This window comes from Elaeis guineensis, chromosome 16, assembly GCF_000442705.2.
Source record: "Elaeis guineensis isolate ETL-2024a chromosome 16, EG11, whole genome shotgun sequence".
Lineage (NCBI taxonomy): Eukaryota > Viridiplantae > Streptophyta > Magnoliopsida > Arecales > Arecaceae > Elaeis > Elaeis guineensis.
Window position 1 is genome coordinate 38944905 of NC_026008.2, and position 21823 is coordinate 38966727.

Consider the following 21823-nt stretch of genomic DNA (forward strand, 5'->3'; position numbering starts at 1 on the left):
TTATTTATTTCTCCTATCCTTGTCCTCTATTACTCCGTTTCTATTTTCATCCCCCATTCTCTTGATGAAAGCAATTTGGCTTGATTTATATTTTAATAGCAAACATGAGCATCTAAAATTAAATATACATCTGTCAAAAAATGTAATATAAAATTCAAATTAGCTTAAATATAACTTACAAGAAATAAAATATATAAACACAAAAAAAAGAATTTAGAATTATGTTATATGGGATTGAACGTTCCATATGGAATTACTCTAACAATTAAATTGTAAATTTTAATTAGTCTTGCGTGATTTGATGGATTTGTGACTGAGAGAGACGGATGAATCAAACAATCAAATCATTAAAGAATTATAGAGAAAAAAAAATAAAACATTGACCCATAAAATTTTTATTTTGTAGAAAAAAAATACTAATTTTATATATTTCCATCTTTTTCTTTTCGTAAATGTCTAGCATCTTTACTAAATATTTGGTCGCTAAGATTTACCAAATATATTAATAAAATAATCAAAATGAATGCCTTTCACAAAATGATTGTTTAGTTGTTTTCCTTAAAATCTGTTTTACTAAAATTGATAAGTTATAACATCTGAAAAATTAGTTTCATAAAGAATACACCTCGCTTTGTTTTTCAACAATACTGTTTCATAAAAATCCTGTTTTTATGATCATCTATTTCAGAAAAAAAAAAAAAAAATCATAGACAACCAAACAACCCCAAGATTCTCTCTTTTTTCTATTGTAGTATATATCCTGTTAACAACAAGACAGCAATAAAACACTGCTATTTTGTTATTATTGGTTACATTTTTTTTTTTTTTTGATAAGTTAGTTGTGACTATATATTGAGTGGCCAAAAAAGGTTGCATACCAGCTAGTATCTGTTTCCAAGAATGAACTAAACAAACAAACAATGCTTCTCGGTAGCAGCCTTATCTTGGTTTCCCACAAAATTCCCTGCCGCTATATTTCCATCTCCCCACCGCATTCCACCACCTCGGACAGGCCTGGTCAAAACCGAATCCAGCAAACCAACCAACCATCCAACACGTCCGAAGTTAACAGCGAGCGAAAGCGGTGGAAGGAGGAGGCCACCTCCACACACCGCCTCAACCACCCACCCCCCAACTCGAAGGTAATGGTATTCTTATAAAACCATTCTTTGAGATCCAGCCTCCAAGCCCTCCCCACTCCTCTCCTCCCTCCCCATAAACTCCATCCACATTAAGCAAAACTATCTCAAAAATGGCAAGCTCGCCGGAAAGCGTCGTCCGGTTCGTCGGCATTGCATGTCTTCTATTCGCCCTCTCTGCGACCGCTGCCCCACCCCGCCGGCCCCGCAAGGCTGGCGTCTCGGGAGTGAGCTACGATGGCCGATCCATCATGATCAATGGAAGGAGAGAGCTTTTCTTCTCCGGGTCCATCCATTACCCACGCAGCACCCCAGAGGTAGTCATCTTAATTTCCTACTGTTGTTCAATTGCCACGTCTTGCATGCATGCATGGCTGCCATTTTTCACCTGTTGATGGAATGCTTTTGCTTGGTTGATCAGATGTGGCCGGATCTCATCCAGAAGGCCAAGCGTGGAGGGCTGAACGTGATCCAAACCTACGTGTTTTGGAATGTTCACGAGCCTGTGCAGGGCCATGTAAGATCCAGTAGCAGCTTGCATTACGTTGGTTTTGATTCTAATTGCTTATATAGTAAAATTGCTGTATTGATGCAAAGGCCATGAAATTTAATATCTTTAATCATTTTTATCATTTGAATGAGTTGGTGATTGGTTGTTGCAGTTCAATTTCACTGGGAGGTATGACCTAGTGAGATTCATCAAGCTGATCCACAAGCACAAAATGTATGTGACCCTTAGACTTGGTCCTTTCATTCAAGCAGAATGGAATCATGGGTGTGTATCGATTGGCTTATAACTGCTTTATAAATCAATTAAAGCTATTGTTTTTAATCTTAATTAATCTAATGCTGATGTGTTTATCTGATGCATTTCAGAGGGTTCCCATACTGGCTGAAAGAGATCCCTGGAATTGTCTTCCGAACAGACAATGAACCCTTCAAGGTGATTGAGGATGTAGTAGTGCTTGGACTCATTCATTTGTTGAAATGTCAAAGGACTTGATCGAAACTAGGCTTGTCAAACCAAAATCAATTCAACCTCGTTCATATATTTGATTGGAAGTGATCATGTACCCATGATATATAGAACAAAAATTTCGGAAATAGTGACAGCTCCACACTATTATTGTTCTAGAAATACGTGAACCTCTAAACAAATTGATTGTCTGACTCTATGTTTTCTCACGTGCAGTACCATATGCAAAATTTTGTAACAAAAATCATGGACATGATGAAGAGTGAGAAGCTATTTTTTCCTCAAGGAGGTCCCATTATTCTAGCACAGGTTTGGTTAACCTAATGCTTGTATTCCCTTAGGTTTCTTTATTTTTCTTCTTTTTCTTTTTGTGCATGCATTAGATGGTATCACTCTTGATTCTTCTCTGAAAGTATTGTGGTGCCTTCGATTGCAATAGATTGAGAATGAATACAACATGGTGGAAGCTGCATACAGAGAAGATGGGCTGAAATATGTTCAGTGGGCAGCCAATTTGGCTCTAGGGTTCAATGCTGGAATACCATGGGTGATGTGCAAGCAAAAGAATGCTCCTGGACCAGTGGTAAACATATCGACCAGATTCTTTGATGCAAACGTTTTGTCTAAGAAATCTTTAATGAATGCTAGCCATATGAGCCAAAATTATGAAACCAAAAAAATTGGAGAAGAGTTTAAGATCCTAAACATGTTAGCTCTTTCAGATGATTATTTGTGTCATATGTTCAAAGGAATTAATGATAACTATGTCTCTGCAGATCAATGCGTGCAATGGAAGGAACTGTGGAGATACTTTCACTGGTCCTAACAGTCCAACCAAGCCCAGCATCTGGACTGAGAACTGGACTGCTCAGTAAGTATATGATGGTTATTTTAAACTTGTTTTAAGTCTAGGACTAGTTACTATCTTTGAGAAGAAAAAGGAAGTATAATACAGGACAGAAGTAACAAGTATCATTTCCCTTAGGTATATCCCATAACCTTTTAATTCTGCATTTCACTCTTGGTTTTAGCAAGAAATTACAATTTAGCATGCTTCCACCAAAAAAACATAATATTGCACATGTATTAGTTTGTTACTAATTGACGATATTGACGAACCAACATTGTATAGTCCATAGTAAGGGAAACATGAACTATTTTTGCTTTCTGAAAAAAGAAACATGAAAGATGTTATAACCTGTGATTCAATATATCACATGGAAGTCATTAATCTCATTTCAGCTCTAAAGTTCAGGTGTTTCCTTTCATTTTGTCTTCGTGCTCTTTTGATGTCGAAATTGATTATGTGATAACTGAAATACATTGTATGTGACTGCAGGTACAGAGTATTTGGTGATCCACCATCTCAAAGATCAGCCGAGGATATTGCATACTCTGTCGCACGCTTCTTCTCAAATAATGGCGCACTCGTGAATTACTACATGGTATCGATTGTCTTCTATAACTCACAAATTATGTTTATTATGGGTGGAAACAAAATTATCTTCCAAAATAATGTGCATTTGGTTCTACTCAGTACCATGGAGGAACCAATTTCGGGAGGGAAGGTGCTTCATATGTGATGACTCGATATTATGATGAAGCCCCTCTTGATGAATATGGTTAGTCTAGTGCAGCCATTCATCCTCATTTTGTGCTTTCCTAGACTACATCAGTTTTTCCTTTTTCTGGACACACATAAGTTATATTAAACCCAACTCTTTCTGATGAGATGTGTTCATTCAGGTTTGCCCAAGGAGCCTAAGTATGGGCACCTGAGGGACCTGCATCAAGCATTGAAATTAAGCAGGAAGGGTTTGCTTTGGGGGGTCCCCTCTGTCCAACCCTTGGGTCCAGGATGTGAGGTAAGAATTAACAACAGCATTTGGTTTTAGTAAAGATATGTAGCCATTGGCATGTAGTGGGGACTAATTTGGTGTGGCTATGAGCCATACTATCACCCAAATTGCAACTTATGGCCCCTGTAAAAAGGAAATGCAGGGAAGGCCTTTGGTATGTTCATATGGTCATTATATGTGCAGGCAAGGTTGTATGAGTCTCCTGACAGCAAGGTCTGTGTTGCTTTCCTCACCAACACCAACCCAAGAACAGATGCGACAGTGAACTTCAGAGGTGTAAACTATTTCCTGCCTCGCCGTTCCATCAGCATCCTTCCAGATTGTAAGACTGTGATCTTCAACACTCAGAGGGTAAATAGAACACACCAACTCTGCTTTGACAACTTTTTTCCTCAAGAAAAGAACTATTGGGAAACTATCAAAGTGTAGGCCTAAATTTATTGAGTAAATGCCAAACAATTTTTCTTACTTCAGGTTAAAATGCTAGGTATGTGTTATTTGAGGAATAATTAGTTCAGATTCTATATCTTTTCCTCTAAGAACGAATGTTAGAAGTGAGGAATAGTAACTCTTGTGGTTGTCAAACAGGTGAATGCTCAGCACAATTCAAGGACATTCCATGCGGCAGGTGAAACAAACAAGAATGACAAATGGCATATGTTCCAAGAACGTATACCAAAATTCCGTAATACTCGTATTATTTCATCGAAGCCCTTGGAACTGTATAACATGACCAAAGACACCACAGATTATATGTGGTATACCACCAGGTGAGAAAATCTTTGTCCACACAAAAACAAGTTCATTCACTTGGAATAGAGGACTTTATTCCTCTTCAAAACATATCCTTCAAAGTACTTCCCATCTACAAGGAATTCTATCCAAATGACTTCATTACCTTGAGACAGATGTGTAGTTTCTTAGCCTTAATATGGATCCAATCCTCAATATACTAGGATGGTTATCTTCCGATAACTTTGTAATTTGAATGCTATGTTTAACTTTGACTTCAAGGTCTTCACTCTACATAACAAACTGCTGGTGGTGGCTCTTCTGTTACCTAACTGCAGGTTCAGATTGGAGGATGAGGATTTGCCCATGCGCCCAGACATTCGCCCTGTGCTCCTAGTGTCAAGCCTTGGCCATGCAATGCATGCCTTTGTCAATGGCATTTACATAGGTATGCTTTCTCTGTTCCTTTTCTTTCTATCCCTACATTTGTTGTAGTACTGGCTTCCAGTGCAATTCAATCATAGTCCTTGATGCCAAAAATATCACGACAAATCTGGTGCCAAATTATTATTGAAAGCCATATGATGAAGCTTTTTCTGATGCTCATGTAAAAACACATCTTCCAGGATCTGGAAATGGAGCAAAACTCGAAAAGAGTTTTGTCTTCCAGAAGCCCATGGAACTAAAACGAGGAGTCAACCACATTTCTATCTTGGGCCTGACAATTGGATTTCCGGTAAAATTCAGAAAGATTGATATAGGATATGAATCATGTCTGTTTATGAGAAAAAGTTATTCTTCCCAGGATATATAATTCTACTATTTCTGTCTGCATGGGCTAATGTTTTCGGTCTTTTATGTAGGATAATGGAGCATACTTAGAACATAGACTTGCTGGCATTCACACTGCTGCCATCCAAGGTCTCAACACTGGGACTCTGGATTTATCACAAAATAAATGGGGGCACGAGGTACTAATGTTCACCTTTAGTGCCTATTTTCTTTATGTTTTCTTGAAAAAATGGACTGGATATCATATGTAGAAACAAAAAAGCGATCAACTAAGCTCAATTTGCTCTCTCTTTCTCACTCTCTCTTTTAAATATGAACAAAAAACTAAGCTAAGTTTGTTGCCCAACAGGTTGGAATGAAAGGAGAAAAGTTGGGCATCTTCACTGAGGAGGGATCCAAGAAGGTTCAGTGGACGGAAGCAAAGAATGACAAGCCAGTGACATGGTACAAGGTATAGGGATATGATCTTCATCTCGTCATATTTAATCAAGCAAATCAACAATGATTAAAATAACTATTATGCAATTAATTCAAGGTATGGAGATTAAGAAAGACTTTCACTTCACATTGATTGAACTTCTCTTACGCTCAAACTAAGATCAGAGCACTTGGTTATAAGCACCAATATTCTTCTACAGAGTTCAAATTATTAGTCTAATCATAATGGTTTGGTTATTACAATTTGATATCATGTATAACATCTGGCACCACTAGATTCTCCCTCTGAAAGAAGGAACTTTGATAACAAGAGCTTGTGAGACATACTCATGGATGTAATTCTCTCTCAGAGGTACTTTGATATGCCTCGTGGAAACGATCCGGTTGCTCTAGATATGACCACCATGGGGAAAGGACTTGCATGGGTCAATGGTAACTGCATTGGTCGTTACTGGGTGTCCTATCTCAGTCCCCTTGGAAAGCCTTCTCAGTCAGTGTAAGTACTGAACCCATTTTGTCAGATGAGAAATATATACTTGCATTATCTCTAATCCTCCTATGTTGAAGGCATTGAATTTATACATTTGTTAACATAACAAAAGATGTCAAAGAACATGGAAGCATGCAAAATTTCAACATAAAATTCCTATCTCCAATGTTTCAGATACCACATCCCGCGCGAATGGTTGAAGCCGAAGGACAACCTTTTGGTCATCTTTGAGGAGCATGGAGGGAAGCCAGAGGGCATACTGATTGTGACTGTGAAGAGGGACAACATCTGCACCGTAGTCACCGAGTTCCATCCTCCTACTATTAAGTCATTTTCGAGGGAGGATAATGAGATCAAGACCCTTGTCCAAGATGTTAAACCAAGGGCTTACTTGAAGTGTGATGACAACAAGGTCATCCGCTCCATTGCCTTTGCCAGCTTTGGGAACCCTACAGGCGCTTGTGGCAACTTCACTGTAGGAACCTGCCACTCTCCGCAGGCCGCAAGCGTCGTCGAGAAGGTGATGCTTCTACTAATAATTGAACTCACATCTATTTGAAAAATAATGACTATATATACATAAAGTTCCTGAACTTTGAATATAGACTCTATTTATTTAGCCTGCATGATCTCATTGGGAACTAGATTTCCTAAGGAAACAACATATATAACATATATATCTGTGAGAAGTTTGTGCTTGCTGCCTCAAAGCTTTCTACATTCACTTGATCATTCATCATTCCAAGAAAATTCATAGCCATGTGAATATATAAACCAGAAACTACAGTTAGCAGTTCTTGCTGGTTAGTTTTTCTCAGCAAACTAATTTGTAGGAGGATTTATTGGTTTCCTGGCACCAAGAGTTGCTGCTTTTCTCCTTCATTAACTTAGCTCCACTGCTTCAATTTTGTTTATCAGGCCTGCTTGGAGAAGAATTCCTGTGTGTTACCAGTCTCAGCCCAAGCCTATGGTGCAGACCCTGCTTGTCCCGGAACAACGAGCACTCTTGTTGTCCAAGCTAAATGTGCTCGGAAGAAGAAGGATGACAAGGAGTGACTTACTGTTTCTCATAGTACTTTTGTTGAGGAATCTTGTAATGAGATGTGAAACTGAAAATGATCAAAGGCTATCATGTAAAATTTCATCTTGAACACGATACTACAGTAGTTGGTGAATCTATCTGCTGGCATATTTTGCTTCTTTTACGGTAGAAGTCTCCTGATGTATTGTTTTCTAGCCTTTGCAAAGGACTGGAAAGGACTGGAAAGCACTAACAATCCAAGGATGGCAGCATTCCTAAATCCAAATTTGATTCATTGCTTCATTCAAACTATTATTGCGCTTGTTTTTTAAGTACCTTGCTCTGATTCAATTTTGTCACTACTTTCACCTAGCAGATAAAGTAACTCATTTTGGTGGGTTAGTGGAACCATAAAGAATGTGACCATAATCCTAAGCTAATCACTTCAGCTTTGACTCATATTAGTCAAGGGGAGAGAACGATGTTCATGAGCTGAACATGTCCTGGATCCCTTCACAACTATTTCAAAATGCCATCCACTGACACGAATTTATATCAATTGAATTAATTTTTCAAGCAGCGGCCAATGCTGATAAGTCACAATGAGTGTGACATTAACATATATACAAATTTAGGATAAGAAGGACACCTACGCTAATTGGATCCGTGGCGCAATGGTAGCGCGTCTGACTCCAGATCAGAAGGTTGCGTGTTCGATTCACGTCGGGTTCAATTCCCAAGCGCCCCAATGTTTTTTTTTTTTTTTTTTGTTAAATCATTTATTTCCACGTATTACAAAATTTCACGTCGGGAAATTTTGTAACAGCTGCGCATCATAGAATTGGAGATTATTTCATTGGTAAAAGCCACGCACAAGCTGATGACAAGCGAAGAAGAGCCATTAAACTTTCGCGACATGCAACTAACCAAAAGTTGAGTTTTGCCGTCATTGAAGTGATTCCACCACTCTCACCACCTCATGCATGTTTCTACCAAAAGTTGAGTTTTGCTGTCATTGAAGTGATTCCACCACTCTCACCACCTCATGCATGCTTCTTCCAGTTGTTGCAGGGTAGGGGATGCCCGGTTTCATCTTCTTGTCTGGGCCTACCACATGGAGAGGGTTGTTGATGGAAGGAAGCTCAAGTCCAAAAGAGTCCTTTTGATCTGGGTCCACCACGTTGATGAGTTGCCTGATCACCTCTCTATCAAGGTCTGCCACTATTGCATATCTCACATAGCACCACATTAAGATCTTCCATCACTCTTTGTACAATACTAGTAAAGTGTTACCATGGAGGGGCAAATTATCTTAATTGTTTACTCTTTAAGCAGAGAAACAATAGCAATTTTACAATACTAATAAAATGTTACAAAAATCGAGCCCATTCTCTTTTCTGAGAACTCCATTCCTTTCAATTCTTATCATTGAGGAGTAGATGGTGCAAAAGTCGAAGTTGATCGGATTCTCCATCAATATGCGATCACAATCAATCTTTTTAAATTTATATCAGGTCTGGTAAAAGTCTAAGTGATTTAGTTCTACAGCTTTTCCTGTTTTGTTTAGTTCTCCAGTCCATTAATTAAGCCCCCCATAGTTGGTGTTTTAATGACTTGCATGAAGCATGTCAGCCTATTCTCAAGCCAAATCCTCTGCTTCCAAAGGCATCTGGTTGGAAAGCAATCCATATATCCCTTTATGAAACCTATTTTCACATGATGTTTCGGTTCTTCTCATCCCCTAAGCTTCTTGTTCTCCATGATTCTACCTGATTTCCTCCAAGCCTTGAGAACTTTTTTAGAGCCAGTGGACTAGGGTACTAACAATATCAAATGAAGAGCTCATGCTTCTCGTGACAAGGTATATTTATTTCTCAAGTTGCTTTAAATAATTTCAAAATAGTAGACAAAGTTGGATCTTGTTATAGTGTAGATGGAAGGATATCATTAGTTCCATATGGGTTGTGAGTTAAAAGAGATTTTGATTTATATGGGATAAGATTTTCTCTCCCACGTGAGGTATCTTTTAAAGAGTAAAATCGTAAAGTCCTATACCATATATGTATTAAAAAAAAAAATTATGTACCATAGTGCCAGAAACTGAAGCAGAAAATACCTCATATATGCAGGAGTGGAGACTGACCTACCTAAGTTATGAGCTTTTGACTGCAATATTAGCATCCACCACAGGACCAACGTGCTTTCAGCAAACTATAGTGTACTTCTTGTAATTTTGCTCAGAGTCTTCCTTGACTGGGGGCTATGTATAATATAAGTGGGAGGGCATTATAAGTCCAACATTGATTATAAGTCAAGAGAGACTCTAGCTTATATGAGATAGGACCTTCTCTTCCATGTGAGATGAAGGACCAAATTGTGAGGTCCGGTATCATAGTGCTGAAGACTGAAGTGGATAATAACTCACATATACAAGAGTGAAGACTGATCCATTCAAGCCATAAGTCTTTGACCATAATAAATTTTATTTAATTAAACAAATATTGCCTCACCTAGTCAATATGATAAACGAATTGGCATTAATTCAAGGACACAGCAACCAAGAAAAAAAAAAAAAAAAAAAGGCTACTTGAAGGAGCATGGTTATGAATCACTAAGCACGTGGGGATGCAAAGGATAGTGGAGCTAGGTGATAAAAGTAGTACTTAATGCTGATATTTAAGACATTGGGTATTAGTAATTTTGCGTGCGTACCTTACGTACCTAAAAGAGTTTGTAAAACATCAAGAGGCTGTTCATATTTCTTTCACTGGTCTGATATTAAGGTTGGTTGGCTTAAAATTTTATGACCAGATGACAATGCTAGAAGCAGCAAAAAATTTGGACTCTTTGTTTTTTGTGGGCTAATTGAACTTTGGCAGTTTAGGCAAAGACTTGGTTAAATATAGCCCTCCGAGCCATTTCTCGGTGCAAGCAAAATAAAGGTAGCAAAATCCTTGAACATCACTATGGAATTCAGTATTATAGGATGTTATATAGATCCAGAGGGAAAACTAGATTTCAATGACTATCCAGCTAGGTGTCTTGCCTTCTACTAGCTAATGCACCCATGGTCCAGAAAATAGCTGCCTTGTCAATATACACAGGAGGTGCAAAAATGCATAGAAATGCAGTATGAGTTCAGATACTGTAAAAAGTTTGTATTTGAACATGTTCTACGTGAATGCACCAAATTTAAGGGTCATATTTTAGTGGAGATTCATCCAAGTCCGCTAATCTGAGTATCTGACTAAGGGTTCCCACAGATTCTCAGACTCTACGTGTCTAACATAAAGTTATTATAATCACAAGAGTAGGCTTAAGTTGGCTTCTCCAGCCTCCAATTCAAGCTGCATCCAGTGACAAGGATAATGCTTTGCTTGGACTGGCTTTCCCATCTTTCTTTCAGAAAGGATCCTATTTTACTGAACTTGATCATGAAAGAGTTTGCATGCATTTGTTAGCTATTCCTATTACCATCATTCTCTTGAGCATCATTCCAATGCAAAGAATAGATCATATTCAGGTGATCAAGTCATAAGAACCTACCATGCTTGGGAAACATGGCAGACATTAATCAACCAAAAGGCAATCTTCTGCATCCAACTTCTGTCTCCAATGGAAATATTTTGAAGTGGTCAACAAAAAGTCCCATCCCACCCACCTTTCTTGCAAAGAAGTCAAGATGGCAAATGACTATGAGAGGTCATAGAAGTACTTGATGGACACACAATAACAAACCCTGCACTACCCTCTTAGGCTTGTTTTGCTTCTCAAGTCATTGGTCTGCCTCTGCTTGAAAGGTAAGAGGCAACTTTTCTCCCTTGAGGTGATATCTCCTAGCCTAAGAGATTGCATGGCCCACCATCCATATCTTTTTATGCCTCCTGTCTGGGGAAAGTAGGAACAACCTCTTACTCCAGATAAAATTTGCTGGAGTCCTGAGGACATTGTCATCATTTATTTTTGGAAAAAAAACTTTTCCAAACACCACAATTTCACACCCTTAAAGGTGTAACAAAAGTTGGAGCCTAGATACCACTCAGCCATCAACGTGATGAAACCGGCGCGGGCGGTAAAAGAGGTCGTTATCCTAGAGGAAGAGGTTTGCAAAATTTGGAATTTCAAAAAAAAAAATCTAATAAATTGAAAAAGTTAAGATAGCAAGATGTGAAAATTAGGGATGATAATTTACTCCAGTTCATTGAATATCTAATTCGAGCTAACCTGAATGGGAAGGATTTTACTCGATCTGCAACGGATATTGATAATGATAAAATCAGACTAGATCTGATTATATATATATTTCTTCATGAGGTAAAAAATTAATTTTTATAATTTTTTCTGGCCCGACTTATCCAATTTGCTCTGTATAAGTCTTCTCCACCCTGCCCCATCCCTTCTTATCCCAACACAAGTATAGGATAGATATGGATGATAGTCTAGTTTTATTGCCATCCCTGATGAGGATAAACAACTGAGATATATATATATATATATAAAAGAAAAACTAGTGAAATTAAAAAAAATATAACTAAACTATTTATAAATTTATTTATATAGGATCAAGTATAGAATATCTAAAAATAATAAATAATAACTAGACATATCATTATTTATAACATGTAAAGATTTTTTTAAAAAAAACTAATATCAATAACTCTCCAATGAATTGTTAAATCCGTGTAAATATTTAATGATAATTAAATAGTTCTAGATTTATTTTTTCATGAAGAATAATTTAAAAAATAAATTAATAAAAAAATAATTTGAATTTCTTTTTTATAATTTAAAGAATATATTCCAATGCTTGCTGGGTCCAAGATATCTAATATGTGAATTTATGTAGGCAAAGGCCTCACCAACTAAACAATTTACTAATTTTAAAATATAATATGCAACAAACATTGATACAATGTATACATCGAACTTGGCCAACCCTCTCACTCATATCTTAATAAGTCCCTGCAACCATCTTATTTTAATAATTATTTCTTAAAATAATATAAAATATTAAAAATTAAGTAAATAAATAATCAATCTAGCTCTAAAAAATTTACAAGATTTTCGAATTTGGCCAACCCTGTCACTCATACCTTAGTAAGTCCCTGCAACCATCTCATTTTAATAATTATTTTTTAAAATGATATAAAATATTAAAAATTAAAAGGCATATTTGATTAGTTATTAAAAAATATTTTTTTATTTTTAAATTTTTAAAAAATAAAAATTAAAAAGCAATATTTCGTAACATCATAAAAAGTAAAAAGTAAAAATCAAGATAATTACTTTATATACAAAGTAAAAATTTTTTATTTTTTTAAATTTATTTTTTTATTTTTTTTTTACTTTCATACATCTAAAATGCCAAATCAAAAAGTAAAGAGCCCAAATCTTTTTTTCTCATCGAACTCTTCACCTCCTCATACCTTTCTTCCTTCCTTTCTGAATTTTTTTTCCCATCTAGTTCTTCACCTGTCATCTTCAAACATTGCTTTTTGCTTTATAGCAATATAGTTATCCAATATATTTTTTATTTTTTTATTTTTATTTAATAATAAAAATTAAAAAATATAAAAAATATTTTTTTAAAATTAAAAATTAAAAATCAAAAATCAAAAAGTCTAACCAAACACATCCTAAGCTAACAAATAGCCAATCTAGCTTCAAGGACTTCACAAGATGTTTTGCAAATATGAAAAATTAATTTTAGATAAAAGATCACAATCATTAACATTTTTTCTCATTTGATCACAACTTTTTATGCCTTTCATCACACGTATTATTCCATGATTAAATAATTACCGTATATCTTATCTTGGTCATACCTAATTCTTTTCACCAATTAATTACATGCAATGATTGTACCCATACCCAAGCAGGTAAGCAACAAAAGTATGTTGTCCCATGGTCAGTTATTTTTTTTTTTTAAAAGAAAGAAATATGCTGTGTCTGATATTAGCTGTCGCTGAAGGGGCAAAACTTTTTTTCCATTAATATTCCTCTCAATTTATTTCTATCCCCAGAAGCCACCGGTAGACCGCTTCAACCGCTCCATTTCCCGGCCACACCTTCCCTCTCTCTCGCCCAAAGGTGCGTTCTCTCTCTCTAACCGCCAAAAAAAATTCGCAGCGAAGAGAAAGCGAAGGAAAAAGTAAAGGGATCTCCTCGCAGATCTCCGCCCCTAGGGTTAGCGTTGGGGCTTATCCTTCTCTCCCATTTTGGTTTCGATTTTTTTCTGTTTTTTCTTGGATTTTGCGTTCATGGACGTTGTGGAGAGGGCTGAGGGATGTGGGATTGTTGCTGTTCTCTGCTGGAGATTTCAGATGCGTAGCTGAGGAGGCGGAGGAGGAGGAGGAGAGATTGGAGGAGGTCTCGGGGGAGGAGATCTGGGGAGGAGATGAGCGCATCGAGGTTCATAAAGTGTGTCACGGTGGGGGACGGCGCCGTCGGCAAGACCTGCATGCTTATATCCTACACCAGCAACACTTTCCCCACGGTGAGATGCTGGAATTTCCCTGAATTCGTCGTTTTGGTTGGCGATTTCTTGTTGTTAGGGTTTCGTCCGGTGAATGTGGTAGGGTGCGGTGTTGTTTCGGTGGACAAGTTTATTGGATTTTCATGGATTTTCATGGAGAATTATCTTTTTAGGTGAATGAAATCGCATGACGTTCCAGCTTTTCCATAAAGTTGTCTTTGCTTGTTTCAGCCTCTATTCAGAGAAATTGGTCGTTGATAAATGTTTTGTTGTTACACAGAAGTTTGTGGGGTGTTGGCTTTTCAATACAGCTCTCTCTGTCTTTCTCATTCAGAACCATTTGTTATTTCAGCCATATATAATGCTATATAATTTTGTCTAAAGAAATTTGGCATTGCACTTTTATTCATTGCAATTTACATGCATTTAATGGAGCACCCATCATTGGATTTTCGAAATGATGATGCAATGGACTCCTTTAGACATCTATTTATATTTTATAACTTTTTTTTTTTCAGAAAGAAGATACGTTTTATGCTACTTTTCCTCTGTAAAATTCTTATCATTACTTCCAATAAAAAAATAAAGGAAATTCTTATCATTGACATGTTTTGGAAGATGGATTTTTGATCAAGGAAATATTTACTTTGTAAATTTCTTATTTGCTACCTAATCTTAGTGAGTCGTGATTTTGTCCAAGGCTGTCTTGTGTAAAATTATTATCATTACTTTGTGTTAAATGACGGGCAGGATTATGTTCCAACAGTTTTCGACAATTTCAGTGCAAATGTTGTGGTGGATGGTAGCACTGTTAACCTAGGTTTGTGGGACACTGCAGGTAAATTTTGCACTTTGTTCTGGTTCCCTTTTGTTTCCCTCTCTTTTCTCTCCCTCATGTGTATCGCTTTGTCCTTCTCTCAAAGTCCTGAAGTTGTTGGTGCCAGTCTTATAGCATGCTTTATTGGAACAGGCCAGGAGGATTATAATAGATTAAGACCTTTGAGCTATCGTGGGGCTGATGTTTTTTTGCTGGCATTCTCTCTCATCAGTAAGGCCAGCTATGAAAATGTTGCTAAGAAGGCAAGAATTAATCATTTCTTCTTCTACATCTTGTTTTGTTTTTCCTTGTCTTTTCTCAAAGTAACAATTTACTGACTTGCTGATTCTACATTTTACTATATTTGTTTTTTGCCCCTCTTTTCAGTGGATTCCTGAACTGAGGCACTACGCACCAGGTGTGCCTATAATTCTTGTTGGGACCAAGCTTGGTAATGATTTTCATCATTTCTGCTTTATCTTATTGCTTCTCTTTTTTGCATTTTGCATTCTTGTGTTCGCATCAAAATTTGATCGGAGAACATACCTTCAGTCTCCAATTTTCAGTATTCTGGATGTTAAAGCCTCTTGTTGTAATGTAATTTTATCAAGTATTTGGTGGTTTTTTTCTTAGATGTAATGTAATGCAAAAGCTCATCCATTGTTATATAATGCTAGGTTTCTTTTCCAGTTCACATTCAAGTACATAATTACATCCGTTGCGGTGTAATTTGGATGATTGTTTCCATGCCTTATTTCTTGATTGGTGTGTAACATTTTTTTGCTAGCTAAACAAAATTAGGAGAGCCATGGGGCACTCATGGCTGAAAGATTCTTCAAATGTTGTAGCAGTATACTATGGTTACATGAAGAAATATTTGAGGCAAGAAGTAGGTGCTGCCCTTCTGCAGAGGAGGAGAAGGTGCGGCTATGTTCTTTGCTACTGAACTAGCCAAGTCATTTCTCTCTGCCAAGATTGTTTAATCTCGATGTGGGCTGGCTCTATAATGTTGAAAGTAGGGTCTGTGCAATTTACCAAGTATCTTTGTATAGCAAATAATTAACATTCTATGGATAACTGCTATTTGAGGATTTAAGTGTCATTGGCATGCACTCTGCCAGCCAGCAAGACTGGTAAACATCCATGCTGGGAAAAGAATTTAATTATCCTTTTTAATTATAGAAGGACATGATATGTGCTATCTTGATCCACTGCCCTGTGCCTACACTGATTTGGCATGAACCAGCAGTGTTCAGTGCTTAAAACCATGTCACCTCTTTTTTGACTATATATATTTGAAGTCTCTATTGAGGTGGATACTTTGGCATCATTCCTATGGTTGCAAAACCAAGGTGCTGCCCCAATTCATGGGTTTCTCATCACATCTGTAGCTGGTGTGGTTGCCCCAGAAATAGCTTCTTTCATCAGAACATTAATGGCGCAATTGATATTTTTTGGCTTATTAAGTTATTCCAAACTTTAATGGATTTCACCTTTGTCTGAAAGCTGAATATGGATGGATAGATGAGACAAAGCATTTAATTATTGGTGCACAGTTAAGTTATTCTATTTGCAAGTCGATCATATCTTGTAGTATTTCTTTGTGCCCTATATTGGTCTACTTTAGAAATGGTATTCTTAGTGCTATTGTTCTAGATCACTTATGCATATGGGGAGTGGGCGCCCTAGAACCATTGCTAGAATCATGTATTTTTAGGTTTTGTCAATCATTTAAGATATCCATAGCAATTTTTTACTCAGTTTCTTTATTAGATAAAATAAATGAGTCAGAGATCTTTCCATTATAATGGAGCTAGGTATACAGATGTCATAGCAAGAGGTCATATATCCAATTAAAAGTTGATAATACATGGTCTGGAAGTTGTGACATTGGAGAAAAGTTTTGGGGTTTACATGTGATAAAAGATGATAATAGGAAGTTGTAGTTTGCAACATCAAGCTTGTGTCATGGTCCACTTAAGAGGATGAAGGTATGGAGAACTACTTTCTGATTGTATGGTTGTGCACATTGGTTGTTAATGGAAGAACATTAATTACTAAAGCAAGTAGAGTGATATTATCTATATGTTAATCCTCGCAATGGCTTTTGAATTGTTGTACACAGCTTCCTATAAGGAAGAATGTTGATCCCTCTATATGTCTAGTTGCTTTCAATTACTAAAAATGGATGCATATTGGATATACAGAATGAAATTAGTGGACAGAATGTTGCTATTTAGCTGCTATTTTTTCTTGGTTTTGAAGATGCTTTGCACTGTTTGGAAGACATTATTTTCACTATAAAAACAAACCCTTGCTTTCAATGCTTATCACTCAGAGATTGGGACTCATGATTGAAAGAGTTCTAGTAAATGGCCCAATTTAGCAGTACATTGATAGAGAGAGAGATTATATGTTAGGGACCTTTTTCAATATAATCTATTTGAACACTTGGCATCCTGGAGATGTTAATATGATTTCTGAGCACCCCCCTCCTCCTCTCCCCAATAGAAAAAAGAGAGAAGAAAAAGATTGAAATCAACAAAGTTCCTTATGCACTGTATAACTGATACATATAGAAAGAGTCATCTATATTCTATATAAGTTTGTTTAAATTTAAAAAAAAAAAAAACTATACTAACCATGGTCTATCCAGTCGGCGACTAGTTCAGTGATCAATGTGTATTGTATGAGCTGGGGCATACTAAACCATGAGGAGGGAGAGGGAGAAGGATGGGGAGGAAGAAAGAGAGAGAGGAGGGAGGGAGAGGCTTACCTTGAGGGCGGCTGATGGTGTCGTGGTATCCGCGAGAGAGAGAGAGAGAGGGGGGATGAGAGAGCGAGTGAGGAGGCTTACCTCAAAGGCGGCCGAGGACATTGTGGCGTTGATGAGGGGAGAGAGCGAGCGAGCATTTGGCAGAGAGAGGGAGGAGAAGAAAGAAAGTGGGAGGCTTACCTCGAGGACGACTGACAGCATCTGACAAGTGAGCATTCAAGAGAGAGAAAGAGCAAGTGACAGAGCCCTCGAAGCAAGGGCAGCTATGCCAGCACTAGGGTCCTTATTGGTCGGCTGGCGGCACAATTCGTTACGCCCCTATGTTGTTCCATACTAGGCCTGAACCAACACAGTAGAGAAAGTGGGAAAGAGGGAGAACCAAAGAGAGGAAAAGAGAGAGAAAGGGGAAGGAGGGAAGTAGAGGGCAGGGAGGCTGGTGGTGGCCACTGAAGGTTGCGGAGCCCTTTAGATGACCGGAGGAGTGGAGGATAAGGAGAACTGAAGAGAGAAAAATAGAGGGAAAGAGAGAGAGAGGGGGAGAGAGAAGGACAGAGGGAGAGGGAAGGAGAGGGAGAGGGTGGGGAGGCCGGTGATGGCTGCCGGACGGGCGCCCATAGGGTTGCCGACTTCACAAATGGACTCTTAATTCCTAAAAGCATGCGCCAATTGTCCTCACCACAACTAAGAAGCAGCTTTGATGCATTTTTATCGTTAACATGTTTATGCATAGATGTCTGCACTCAGCGATGCTTTCTTCTCCTCCCTGCATGCTGTGTGGCATCATTTCTTAAGAGGAGGGAGCTTCGTTACCTCTTCAGATTGTTGCTGGATTGATTGTTAGCATTTGTTTTGGATGATATTTTGCCTTGCTTTTGTAGGGATTAAAATGTGTTAATGTTTTGCTGCTTTGAGGCATTTCATAGTGAATGATCAACTGATGGACACGTAAGTGCCTGCTGAAATGGTGATATTGATGGTTTGGGGAGAAAGGAATCAAAGGTTATCTGATTTGATGCATGACAATTGCCAGTTGATGCTTCATTTAAGCAGCTGTGTGTTAAAAAATTTGATTGCTAATAAATATTTGGTTTAGTAGTTTTTCATGCATAGTGAGAGATGGTCTCCAGCTAGCTTGGTATTAAGGCTTAGTCAAATTGAGTTGAGTTGAGTGAGAGATGGCCTCCATCTCTAGGGAGTGAAAAAAAATAAATCTTGTTGTTGTGGGTCCATCTGGTTGGCAGTGCATTTTTGCTGAGCCTGCTGGGTGTTACTACCCCTGTGCTGTGCACGGGATTGGCCCACTTGCCAGGTCTTGTATACCATACCAACATGTGAACTGCGTGCTGGACAATGCAGGCTCATAACATGCTGACATGCTGCACAGGCCAATGCTGTGTTCTCTGGTTGGGCAGGGTTAGGGGTGCCATCTGTGATACTTTGTCTTTTAAGGTTCTATTTTTTTTTGGTAAGATAAGGTTCTATCCATCTGATGCAATTGGATGGTGCTGATTAAATGTGCAGAAGTTCTTTTTCAATGCTTGTAAATTTTGAGAAGACAAATTACATTTGGATTGGCATGCAAATAGTGTTGCCTTTAGGGATGAGTTACGTATCAGCAATGAGTTTGGGTCTTTCCTTTTTCCTTTTCCTCATTTTGCCTTGCTAGTTTCTCTTTGGAATTTATTTTTTCATGAAATGCCTCAATTGACAAGTGGGCAAACCATTTATAGTTAGGTTAGCGAGAAATTATCCAAGTATTGCATTGACAGTTTTGAGAGAAACTTCTTTTTGATAAGGATTTAAACCTCTATATACATTAAATGACAAAGCAATTTTCATGAAGTTGACCTGGATGCATGTTGTACAGCTTCTTGGTTATGTTTCCGGTCGTTGAAAGGTTTTGTGATTCTTGTTCTTCGGACCACTCATTTCTGGAAAATGATGGTTCAGTAGCTTAATGATATTAATGAAACTTGGACTGTGAAATGTCCTTCTGCAGCTCTTCCTAATAGCACATTGTCACTCCTTTTATATCATACCATACATTACTTTGATATTATAGGCAGATGAAATTCAAGCTATAATGTTATGGCCTGAAGTTATTTAGTTTAGTTACGGTTTAATATGTTTCATTAATGATCTCGGGAGTTGCCACAGCATCAGTGATCGCTTCTTGAATTACTTGTAAGTTAACAGCAAGCATGAGTTCTACGTGAGTTGCCTCTGTATATTGTGAGGAACCAGATATGATGTTTAACTGGTAAAGGAGGCTCAACAACCTGGCTTCATGGATGATCTAGGCCACCTAGCAATACAGGCTTGTAAAAGAGGTTTACATCCTGGCAAGAACCTTCTGATTTGAAGTAAGTATGGGGGACGTCGTGTGGTACCTCATTATTTTGATCGTGGTCTGGAAGTGGGTTAGCTCTATACAGATAACCAATTCTGACCCCTTTGATGTTTATTGATATCTCTTTCAGGAAAAGCGAGTGTTCTTTTTTCACTTCAGGTGCATTTATCAATGAAATGATTTCCAGAAAAATATGCTTGCTATTGTATCTGAAGTGTTTCAAAAAGTGGCTTGAGAATATTTTCATGTTATGGCAATGTATTTTGATACTGCAAATTATAGTTTATAGTTTTGCACTTGTGATATCCCACACTTGAAATTGGTGTGATCAAAGTGATGATCGGGTCAGATCAGATCCTCTTACTTCCTCACTATCTGGCTGTTTATATCTCCCATTTTTCCGGATGTGAGATATCTCATCTTGACTGCCCTTTTTATAAAATTTTATTGTCCGTGCAGTGCATATAAATTAGTGAATACAATTCATGTAGATTATCACTTAAAATTGTTTACAGTTGGAATTGTTTATTGGACTAATTTTTGGATATACATTTCCTAATTAGAATATTTTTTCTCTCAACTGTCAGAGGTACTGCACACATGGGTCTATTTTTATCATTATTAATCAATCTCATTTTCTCCTTTTTTTCTTTTGTTGGTATCTTGTTATAGGTAGTGCAAGTGCTCTTGAAGCATTACCCTTACCACTCTTTTGAGTTGGTTTTCTTAATACAGCATGCATTATTTGCTAAAAACTAAGCTCGAAGATCTTTTAACTGTCATGCAGTCTTGTTCTGTTATATTATTGGCATGTGATGTTCACTGCCTTTCTAACAGCTGTGGTTCTTATATGCTAACTAGCTTCATGTGGGTGGGTCACAGATCTTCGGGATGATAAGCAATTTTTTATAGATCACCCAGGTGCTGTTCCCATTACTACTGCTCAGGTAATGGTGGTTTTATAATATGCAGCTGCATCGTATTCCATATTCTGACATGCTATCATTTCATGCGATGCATCATAATTTGTCTATGGTGGTCACTTTCATGACTTTCATTAATGTTGAAGGGAGAAGAGCTGAGGAAGGCAATAGGGGCTCCTGCCTACATCGAGTGCAGTTCAAAGACCCAACAAGTATGTTGTTCCCTCTCAGCTCATCTTTTCATGTAATGTCCGCTTTATTGATGGAATTCTGTTCTGCTGTGAAATGTTTTAATGTGCAGAACGTCAAGGCAGTTTTTGATGCAGCCATTAAGGTGGTACTCCAGCCTCCCAAGCAGAAGAAAAAGAAGAGGAAGGGACAGATGGCTTGCTCCATTTTGTGATCATGGAACACGAGAAGAAAGAATGATGACCCACCAGCCATCCTTTGTTGTGATTCCTTGCTCCATTAAAGGATCTTGGTCAGTGCAGAATCAACTGACAGCAGTATCAGGTGATCTGTTTCAATTTTTTCTGTCTTGTGGTGATTGGTAACCAACTTGTCGCAATGTGCACCTTCAGATGATGACTTGTTCACCTTGATGTAAGGGAAATCTTGTTTAGATATGTTTTCCTTGCATGGACACGATATGATAGTATTTTTGTACCTTAATTTAATTGCTTAAAAGGCTTGGCTAGATTGTGTAATTTGGCTTGAGTAGATTGTGTAATTGTTTGCTGAACTTATGTTCAGAAACTCCGATCACCTATTTTTGTGCAAATCATTGGAATGGGATGGACTGGCATGGCATGCTTCTCTCTGTGGCACAATCTCTCATATTCGTGAAACCCATTCCTTGCAAGTAGAGTTGTTTGTTTATTTTTTTTAAAGGATGCTTTGTGCCTTACATCGTCTGACTCAAATGTTCTCTGTTGAGATGGGGTTTTATCTTAAGTGATATTTACAGGTACGAGAAAGCTTGTGCCATATAATTCTTATGAAGATGCTACATGCAATACCACTCTTCTTAGTACC

The 21823-nt window shown here is 37.6% G+C and overlaps 2 protein-coding genes and 1 non-coding gene across 4 annotated transcripts; all 3 read left to right on the forward strand.

Moving 5' to 3' along the window:
* Positions 1 to 1014: 1014 nt before the first annotated feature.
* Positions 1015 to 7631, forward strand: LOC105059640 (beta-galactosidase 11). The gene is made up of 19 exons (XM_010943016.3): positions 1015 to 1456; positions 1561 to 1656; positions 1802 to 1914; positions 2016 to 2082; positions 2332 to 2424; positions 2555 to 2698; positions 2892 to 2986; positions 3455 to 3560; positions 3653 to 3737; positions 3862 to 3980; positions 4158 to 4325; positions 4563 to 4744; positions 5045 to 5154; positions 5333 to 5442; positions 5570 to 5677; positions 5848 to 5949; positions 6287 to 6432; positions 6601 to 6946; positions 7345 to 7631. Exons 1-19 carry the CDS (start codon positions 1253 to 1255, stop codon positions 7480 to 7482), a joined length of 2532 nt encoding a protein of 843 aa, XP_010941318.1. The 5' UTR covers positions 1015 to 1252; the 3' UTR covers positions 7483 to 7631.
* A 476-nt stretch (positions 7632 to 8107) lies between these two features.
* TRNAW-CCA (transfer RNA tryptophan (anticodon CCA)) lies at positions 8108 to 8179 on the forward strand. Its single transcript has one exon. It is a non-coding gene; the product is annotated as a tRNA-Trp (tRNA).
* A 5216-nt stretch (positions 8180 to 13395) lies between these two features.
* LOC105059642 (rac-like GTP-binding protein 5) lies at positions 13396 to 21608 on the forward strand. 2 transcript variants are annotated; one of them, XM_010943020.3, is made up of 8 exons: positions 13396 to 13537; positions 13771 to 13943; positions 14673 to 14760; positions 14893 to 15002; positions 15127 to 15190; positions 20748 to 20812; positions 20935 to 21000; positions 21090 to 21608. In XM_010943020.3, exons 2-8 carry the CDS (start codon positions 13845 to 13847, stop codon positions 21189 to 21191), a joined length of 594 nt encoding a protein of 197 aa, XP_010941322.1. In that variant the 5' UTR covers positions 13396 to 13537; positions 13771 to 13844; the 3' UTR covers positions 21192 to 21608. The 2 variants fall into 2 exon arrangements, with proteins under 2 accessions (XP_010941322.1, XP_010941323.1); XM_010943021.4 differs by having other exon boundaries at positions 13502 to 13633.
* The last annotated feature ends 215 nt before the right edge of the window (positions 21609 to 21823 follow it).

Coding starts and splice junctions, on each gene's coding strand:
- LOC105059640 (XM_010943016.3), top strand. CDS start 1,253: ATGGCAAGCTCGCCGGAAAGCGTCGTCCGGTTCGTCGGCATTGCATGT. Junction 2,425..2,554: donor GTCCCATTATTCTAGCACAG/GTTTGGTTAACC, acceptor CGATTGCAATAG/ATTGAGAATGAATACAACAT. Junction 3,561..3,652: donor CACTCGTGAATTACTACATG/GTATCGATTGTC, acceptor GGTTCTACTCAG/TACCATGGAGGAACCAATTT.
- LOC105059642 (XM_010943020.3), top strand. CDS start 13,845: ATGAGCGCATCGAGGTTCATAAAGTGTGTCACGGTGGGGGACGGCGCC. Junction 13,944..14,672: donor CCAGCAACACTTTCCCCACG/GTGAGATGCTGG, acceptor AATGACGGGCAG/GATTATGTTCCAACAGTTTT. Junction 14,761..14,892: donor AGGTTTGTGGGACACTGCAG/GTAAATTTTGCA, acceptor TTATTGGAACAG/GCCAGGAGGATTATAATAGA.